The sequence below is a fragment of the Citrus sinensis genome, chromosome 3 (genome assembly GCF_022201045.2).
Source record: "Citrus sinensis cultivar Valencia sweet orange chromosome 3, DVS_A1.0, whole genome shotgun sequence".
In the NCBI taxonomy this organism is placed as follows: domain Eukaryota; kingdom Viridiplantae; phylum Streptophyta; class Magnoliopsida; order Sapindales; family Rutaceae; genus Citrus; species Citrus sinensis.
In genome coordinates, this window is record NC_068558.1 from 1,455,876 (window position 1) to 1,464,324 (window position 8,449).

General features: G+C 36.5%; 2 protein-coding genes across 3 annotated transcripts; one reads left to right on the forward strand and one right to left on the reverse strand.

The window, feature by feature from the left end:
• Positions 1-274: 274 nt before the first annotated feature.
• Positions 275-3,632, forward strand: LOC102613167 (meiotic recombination protein SPO11-2). 2 transcript variants are annotated; one of them, XM_006476429.4, is made up of 11 exons: positions 275-478; positions 570-653; positions 875-1,004; positions 1,102-1,239; positions 1,347-1,435; positions 1,910-2,016; positions 2,112-2,240; positions 2,373-2,435; positions 2,521-2,597; positions 2,691-2,818; positions 2,968-3,632. In XM_006476429.4, exons 1-11 carry the CDS (start codon positions 398-400, stop codon positions 3,100-3,102), a joined length of 1,161 nt encoding a protein of 386 aa, XP_006476492.2. In that variant the 5' UTR covers positions 275-397; the 3' UTR covers positions 3,103-3,632. The 2 variants fall into 2 exon arrangements, with proteins under 2 accessions (XP_006476492.2, XP_006476493.2); XM_006476430.4 differs by having other exon boundaries at positions 277-478; positions 1,910-2,038; positions 2,146-2,240.
• On the reverse strand, positions 3,481-7,141 carry LOC102612870 (G-patch domain-containing protein 1). The gene is made up of 11 exons (XM_006476428.4): positions 6,899-7,141; positions 6,733-6,817; positions 6,458-6,534; positions 6,337-6,361; positions 6,156-6,246; positions 5,972-6,038; positions 5,568-5,664; positions 4,824-5,005; positions 4,241-4,483; positions 4,054-4,170; positions 3,481-3,814 (listed from the first exon to the last, which is right to left on the reverse strand). The coding sequence occupies exons 1-11, from the start codon at positions 6,974-6,976 to the stop codon at positions 3,749-3,751; spliced, it is 1,128 nt and encodes a 375-aa protein (XP_006476491.2). The 5' UTR covers positions 6,977-7,141; the 3' UTR covers positions 3,481-3,748.
• Positions 7,142-8,449: the final 1,308 nt, after the last annotated feature.

Consider the following 8,449-nt stretch of genomic DNA (forward strand, 5'->3'; position numbering starts at 1 on the left):
TTTGAAAAACATAATATTAATTAGTTTAATTAGATTTAAGTTGGTCATTGGATATAATTTTAATATAAGAGAGATTTTATTAAGATAACAAAAGGGCGCTAATAGCTTAGCTCAGCTCCACTCTAATTTAAAATCTACATGCTGGGCCAGGGAAGGCCTCAGCCTAAAATGTTAAAGTACTCGAGCCCAATTGAACTTAAAAAGGGGCCTGAAATCCTTCACCAAAGCCCGGAAAAATCCAGTAGAAGCAATAGATATGACGTCGTGCGCAATTTACAGTATCGCCCATTTCGCTGTCTGCTGTTCAAATCATATATCTCCCGCGTGGCGCCAATTCCTGGGTTATAACAGACACGGCTCGCCAGTTTCTCTCCGATCCAAACACAAATCAAAAGAAATGGAAGATTTGAGTAAATCGTCATTGAATTTCTTTGCCGATCAACAACTTTGCTCTGCCGATATCCTATCTCCGCTTGAAGTAATCATCATCATCATCATCATCATCATCATCATCATCTTCATATCGCTCTCTCCTTTCGGCTTCAAATGAATTTTCATTTTCTCTACAGGTTCGAGCGAGAATCGAAGTTTCAGTAATCAATTTTCTCAAGATCTTGAACTCTCCTGATCCCGCGATCTCTGATCTCCCTCTGGTAAAATATACACCATCTCTCTTTTTCTTTTAATTAAAAAAATGAAAAATAAATTAGCTTCCAATTTTGCATTATGGTCTGATTTCATATTACTGTTGAAAATTCAAATTCAATAATTATTATTTTGTCTTTTAGAACTATTTTTCTCGGCATCCAAACAGAATATTTAGATACTTAAAATTGATGAATATTGAATTATCTCAAACTGTTGAAATGGACAGATCAATAGAAAGTCGAGTAACAGTCGTGTAAGTCAAGGACTGTTGACTGATGTTTCGTGGATTTTTCTCTCTCACTCCTTTTGTACAAGGTCCTTGACGAAGTCAAATGCAGCTAAAGCCTTTGTTAGAGGTCTTATTCACAATCTTTTATGCTTTCTTCTTGTTCAAAAGTTTCAAGATCAATGAGTTCCAACTCGACTCAACTGTCTTTTCATTATGTTGATAAGTTTGGAAGGTGATGGAGACGTGCTTTCAGATACTGTCTCAAGAAAAGCGAGTCACGCAGAGAGAACTCTTTTATAAGTTGTTATGTGATTCACCAGAATATTTCACTTCCCAGTTGCAAGTTAACAGGACAATCCAAGGTCATTTTTCTGCAACCTCTAGTATCTTTGATAGACTGACTAAATTCATTGCTTATGATATTCATTTTTCTTTAATTGATAGAGGCCTTGGTTTTACTGTGGCATAGATGTTATAGCATTGCTTCACTGTAGCCGTTTCAGTCTTGGGATTGTGGCATCTAGTAGAGGACTTGTTGCTGGCCGATTGATGCTTCAGGCACATTATCTGCTCATTTTGTTTTCTTTCGATTGCTTTTCATATGTTGTCTTATATATGGTATCATTTGGATTGGTCAAACTCATTGCTTAGGTGCTCGACAATAGCAAGTTATTTGGTATTTTGGTGTTCTTCTTTCTGGTTCTCATCATCTAATGAGTGATGGAGTGAATCTTGTAGTACTTGCAAGCTATGGATGGTTAATTCACCCATGGAGATTGGAGCCTTCTTGACCTTTTCTTCAGCCGCGCCTATGTGAATAACTTGATGTGCAGTTTGATCATTTTAGCATTACTAGGTCCTGCATATTGAAGTCCAATGAACCAATTTTTGTTATCAAATGTTATCATTATGTAAGATAGTTACCTACTCCTAGATTTATCCTGACAGTGCAATTAAGGCCTTGCTTTTCTCTGCATCTCAATGAATTGTGCTGGCTTATTTTTCACTTTTTGGCTTTGAAACATGTGGTAGGAGCCAAATCAGGAGGTCATTGATTGTTCTGCATGCGGGTCTTCTGGGTATTCTATTTCGGGAGACCTTAGCTTGTTAGAGAAGTTGGATTTGAAGACAGACGCAAGGTATATAATTGTGGTAGAAAAGGTAATGTGTGTTTCGACTTCTTTTCTAGTTCTCTATCAACATTCAACGTCTTGTGATGGTTCCTCGTTTCCAGACAACACCAGCATTTGACACATGGGTGTTTGCAGCATGCAATATTCCAGCGGCTGACTGAGGATTTTGTGTTCAATCAGATTCCAAGTATTCTTATTACAGCAAAAGGATACCCAGATATTGCCACAAGGTAACTCTTGGTATTGTTTGCACCGCTAATCTGTATTCTCAACATTTGATGCATCTTGTTGGCCAGAAGACGACTAAAAATTTCAAAGAAACTACTAGTTTAACTCGATCTATTGCTTTGAGAGCCATGCAGGTTTCTTCTTCACCGATTGAACCGGGCTTTCCCTGACTTGCCAATTTTAGCTCTAGTCGACTGGTACGTATGTCCTTAATCAGTTGTCCCTGCAATACGTAATCTACTGGTGCAAGCTCATGACTCCCAGAATTTAATCTCTTTCAAGGAATCCAGCCGGACTAGCTATATTATGCACCTTCAAGTTCGGAAGCATAGGAATGGGAATGGAGGCATACAGATACGGTGCTTGCTTGCATATCATCCTGAAATGAAAATGTATTTTTCTCCTTGACTACTAAGGTATCTAATCAACAATAATAGTTTTGTACACTACAGCTTGCAATGTGAAGTGGTTGGGATTGCGGGGTGATGATGTGCAGCTGATTCCTGAACAATCTTTGCTTCCATTGAAGCCGCGGGACCTGCAAATTGCTAGAAGCTTGATGTCCTCGGAAATCTTACAGGTAAAATGCCCTATCCAGCACCTCAAATGTTTACCCTTTCTCATGTACTCAACTTCCTAGTCCCTACTTCTCGATGAGGTGGTGCTATCATTAATGACCTCATTTGTGCGAACTCAAAATCTTTACCGGGTGATCGACGGCTTTAACAGGAGAATTACAAAGAAGAATTATCGTTAATGGTTCACAATGGTCAGAGAGCGGAAGTTGAAGCTTTATACTTCCATGGATATGATTATTTGGGGAAGTACATAGCTAAGAAGATAGTTCAGGCTGATTATATCTAATAATACAAAGTGCGAGACCTAGTGCATTGTGGAATGGAATTCAGCATCATTACCCCCGTTGAGATTTTTATTCAATTTTCAACTTGTTTTGGGGAAGACCTCGTCTGGGCTCAACTGAAAGCATAAAAGGAATTGAAAAGCGAACGCCAACCACCGAGTGCACACAGGCCAATCCACATGGCCACGAAGCGACGGAGATGTTCTAGATCCACGGTTATTATCATTTAACGACTTCGATAGATATCAGAATGTGGCCCTTCATCATTATATCGTCTCATATAGCTACTTCAATCAATATTGGATTATAACCACGGATTGTCCTCAGAGATGTGGTTATAAATTATAATCTTTGATGAATTATGCAGGCAACACCAAGTAGAAAAGTAAAACGCTGTCAAATTATTTGATAGTGGAAACAGATTCCTAGAAAAGTTTTTTCCTTTTCCCTTACACAACAATTTATGTCATTGGATTCTATATTTGATCAAACAATAATATAGAACCCAAAAAAAAAATAATAATAATTAAAACTTCCAACTAATTAACTACAACAAATTGAATAAGCTCATTATATGTAGATCTGCTCTAATCCAGCCTCTGCTGCAATATACAGCCGTTACATGATCCTGAAATTCTACAAAAATTTTCAGCCTCTTCTTGAAGTGAGACTAACTCGATTCCTCTCCACCCTGAACTTCGTACTACCTTCTAGCTGCAATGATAACTAAAAATGTCATAACCAACTCATATCTGCCAAAGAAAAATAAAATAAAATAAAATAAATTCATAGATCAGTGGGAAAATCCAGAAGCATCATCCATGACAAAGGGATCATCATCCCACTGATCTTATCACCACTCATTACAATTCTATATCCATGTGTCCAGATATGATCCTCAATTTTGAACAAAGAGACAATGCTCCCAAATGGTTATAGCAAGACATCCATACCTTTCGCCTCAAGTAAGCAAGTGCATCTTTCTTTGAAGAGAAGTTGGATAAGACCGATGTTGAATGTTCATCAATAAGGACTTTCAGTTGTTTTAACTTTAATGATTCACCAGGTACCTGAAATAAGCAGTCAATTAGAAATGGAAAATAATGCAACCTATAGTGCTTCCAATAAGTAATGACGCACCTGTAGAAGAAGCTTCTTACACAACTTCTTCACCTTCACTTTAGGTTCATCAATCTTTTGTATCTCCAAAGAGTCATCACGTTTTCGTTTTGCCGAGGCTCTAAAATCAGCAAATGGCTCATCAGCAGACTCCTCATCGTCACTATCATCAAAGGATGTCTTCTTCCCTTGATAGCGAACTCCAGCTATTTTTTTTGGCCGGTCCTTAATGCCAAGTCCTTGCTTTCCAGTTGTGGATTTATCCTAAAAAATTATATAACCAGAAGAAGGTGAGTCATTGAAACAGTGTGCATTAGGTTCATCTATACTGCCACATCAGTAAGTCTTCACAGCAATCTGATTGAACAGACGACTCTATTCAAGCAGCATTTTGGGAACACATAAATTGATCAACTGAATATCTGTAACACCACACAACACTCGTCATTTGCTCCATTTTCAAAAGCATTGGTAGAAGAACATTTAAATTCCTTATAGCATGGTATGTACAAGTCAGAGTGGAAAATGTGTCCTTTACATATAGACATTAATAATCAAGCAGATCGTATAATTTGCAAAGAAAGAACTTGGCATGGACGCATACCTGAACTAGGTTGTATAGATTCTCTTGGTCATCTTCATTAAATGCAGTCCTTTCATTAATCTTCTGAGCATCTCCAGTTTTGGTTGCTTTCTTTCTAGTACTGTTTGACCCAAGATAACCTCCCGAGACAAATCCACTTTTAAAACCCCACCATTCCAGAGAAACATCTTCAATTCTCATTCCTGTTACAACTGGCCAAGGTTATTCCAAACAACAAAAAATACACAAAAATAGAGATAATTTTCACTACTTAAGACATCTGATAAGAGCGGGCAAAATCATAACAAATATTACCACCCAAGTCTCATCTCATTTTCCTTATACAAGATTTATGAAAGGAGGAAGAAGAAGATTGGGCCGGGGGGGGGGTAGGGGGGGGGGAGAGGCTCCCTTCTTAGCTCTTTGTGCCTGCTTTAGCTTGTCGGAGGCCGTAACGTAAATCGCTTTCTTGAGCTTGCATACTATAGCCCCAATCATGGCTACTAATAAAATAAGACTAGAAACCAAAATTACTCCAACTTCGTCGAGCCTTGTTAGGGATATGGCTTTCTAGCCTCTCTAGTGGTCAAATAGTGACTCGCACTCTTTCCTAATGAACTTAGGAAACAACGGGCACACCAGATAGTTTTAAAAATATCCAAACAAATCTAGCATAGTGGGACGAAGAACTTCTTGTTAGAACCTAACTAACAAATTCAACACCAATAATAACATAACTGCTAACTACCCAAGGGTATTTATTACCTTCAGCACAAAAATCTTGACTTTCAGGTGCCTCCACAGGCTCCACCACGCCATCTACACTAGAATCTACCTCTGGCGGCTCCTCAACCTTTCTGACCTATGGAAGAGCTTCAAAAGTAAATAAGCTGAGACCAAAATCAACTAGAACATTGCAACAGCACATAACATACAATATAAGGAGAATTACTACACAAAATATCATCAAGAAGGAATCAAAAACAAATTACCAAATTTATATTCTCTATTGCTGTTTGCATATTAAGAGTTCACATAATACGCAGAGAAACATAGAAGTTAATGTAATTGTAAATCGAGATTCTGAAAATTCTAGTCATAACTCTCTGTACAGAAACTACATCAAAAAGAATTTTAATCATAGGAGTTCAGGCAAGTTTTGAACTTACAAGAATTCCTTCAAGATCCTTTGAAGAATATCCACGAACAAGCTTCCCTCTCTCTCTTTTCTTATATCTAAGAATAAGAAAAATAAACGGATAAACATAATTCTACTATACGTTGAAAAAAAAAAAAGGGCAATGCATAATTGAAAATACACAAACACAAAGATTGCAATATAATTGCATCGACCTTCCTTGTGGTCTGGTAGCCTTGACAATTTGATCCTGAGAATCAATAGTCCCTTCAGTCCCAGTTTCTACTGGTGGATCATCCTTATCAGCTGTTAAACACAAGGCCAACAGTTGTCAGGCTATACTTTTAAAGTACAATATCAAGTGCAAATGCATCTGCTTATTTCATTATTTTTTACCTTCGTCATTAGTTTGTGTTGCTTGCTGCCATTGCCAACCAAATAAATAAAAAGAGGAAGGTCATAAGTTGAACATTTTATTGATCACAGCAGACAATCAGAAAATTAACATGAACTATACCACTTTCAATCTTTTCAGAATACTATCAAATTGTGCCGTATCAAATGCCCATGGATTCGGCTTGTCTACACCAATGCCTGTGAAAATTAAAAGAAATAAAATTTACAAAAACATCAATACATAGTTTCTGCATGAAATTCAAGGAAAATTCATATAAATGCCAAGCTTCACTTGAGTCCAGGCAAAACGGAATATATATTTGTATCACGTAAAGCTACTATTTGATAACATTAAAAAATAAATAAATGAAGAAACAACAAGAGAAAGAGAAAAACCAGTAGTATCTTGTTTGTTTTTGACTCGAATGTATCCTTTGATTCCTTGCTTGTCTTTCCCTAAACCCTCTCCTTCTTCCCATCCCTGCACAAATCCATCCCGTGATCAAAATAAACATATAACACGAACATAAGCATATATACATGCCAGCGCGAGAGAGACTACCATTTGTTTCATGAGTCGGAACGCAGCAGATTTCCTAGCGACGCCGACATAGCAGGGAGAGGCTTCTGGTACGGCCATGTTTTGCTTTATTTTGCTTCTTCTTTGCTCGGCCGTCGATCCAGAGCCGTTTTCCGGCTTTAAGAATGGAGAAGTGAAGAGAGTTCGAGAAAATGAACTCGAAAAACCTAAGAGGAATGGAGGACTACCTGGACGTTCCTCAAGGGTTTTAGATTCCGTGGAGACGCGCTATCTCGCGGTTGAGATTTTGATCGGTTATGATTGGTGTATTTGTTTAAAAGTGGGTTAAGTGAATCCGACGGTGGTTATTACTTTACATCTGTTCCGTATGATAGCGTACGGTGGGAGATTAATTTTCACCTGGAAGAGTGTTTCCACCTACCACAAAATGATACATGTTAAGAAAGCATTTTTTTATGCCAAAATTTGTTCCAAAATTAAAAATTTCATTCTCAATTATACGACATTCGCCTGAAGTCAAGTAATAAAATTCAAATGAAATTTTGGTGTCTATTACCACTTTTTTTTTATAATTAAAATTACTAATTTTTTTTAAATGTGAAAAGATATAAAATATTATTTTGTTTTACAGAAACAATGTACATGCTTTTGCTTTTTTTTTTTCTCATTGAGTTCTATTCTCACCTAAATTTCCAAATAATGAATTTTCTAAAATAGAAAGTCATCTCAGTTTTTGTAAATTTACTTTTCTAAAATTCAAAAAATATGTAACCTCAATTTTCATAAATGTACTTCTCTCAAATTCAAAAAATATTTATAAAGTAAATGTTAAATATTGCTTGTGATAACTTTGTTTGCCGTAAATTATTCCTTAAACATATTCGTGAAAATACCTCACTGATACGAGGTAGATATTGTTTTTAGTAGTGTAAATTTTTAATTGAATATCTAAATAAGCCACTTGGTGAGAGCATAGTTTGATTCCTTAAAAACTCACTCTCCCTCGATTAAGAGTGATTGAGTGGAGCTCGTTGCAGTCTTTTTTTTTTGTAAAATGCAAGTGGAGCAGATAACCTTTAAATATTAGTGAGGGTAGACAATCTGAACAAGTGCTTCATAGATTTTAATGTATGTAAAATTGTAGTTCTAGTTTATGCAGTTGTAAATATTTAATGTAAGTGGTAGTTTTAATAGGTGCAATTGTAATTATATGATGAAATAACAATTGTAATTATAAAAAAGTAAAATAAACATCTAAATTATGCTAAAAATATATAAATTTAGAACATCAATTGCACAAAAGTTTTCATTTTCTTTTATATGGATGCATATGAAATACAAGAAATCTGTGGTGCAACTGTGGTACCGTACCACAGTTATATCCAGTCGTTGGATGTCAGTGGACCCTATCAATTCAAGTGCATCCAATAGCTGAATGCAACTGTGACACGATACCACAGTTGTACAATAGCCTGATCCATGAAATACATTAAATATGTACATATATTTGGCGAAAACTTTAGAAAATTGCAATTTGCAAAACAAAATGGGTTGGGACCAAAACGGGCCAAA

Excerpts from the sequence above, each read along its gene's own strand:
- LOC102613167 (XM_006476429.4), top strand. The coding sequence starts at position 398 with ATGGAAGATTTGAGTAAATCGTCATTGAATTTCTTTGCCGATCAACAA. Across the intron at positions 1,436-1,909 it reads CTGGCCGATTGATGCTTCAG|GAGCCAAATCAGGAGGTCAT; the intron begins GCACATTATCTG and ends AACATGTGGTAG. Across the intron at positions 2,598-2,690 it reads AATGGAGGCATACAGATACG|CTTGCAATGTGAAGTGGTTG; the intron begins GTGCTTGCTTGC and ends TGTACACTACAG.
- LOC102612870 (XM_006476428.4), bottom strand. The coding sequence starts at position 6,976 with ATGGCCGTACCAGAAGCCTCTCCCTGCTATGTCGGCGTCGCTAGGAAA. Across the intron at positions 4,171-4,240 it reads GTAAGAAGCTTCTTCTACAG|GTACCTGGTGAATCATTAAA; the intron begins GTGCGTCATTAC and ends TGCTTATTTCAG. Across the intron at positions 3,815-4,053 it reads TTGCTTACTTGAGGCGAAAG|CTAGAAGGTAGTACGAAGTT; the intron begins GTATGGATGTCT and ends TTATCATTGCAG.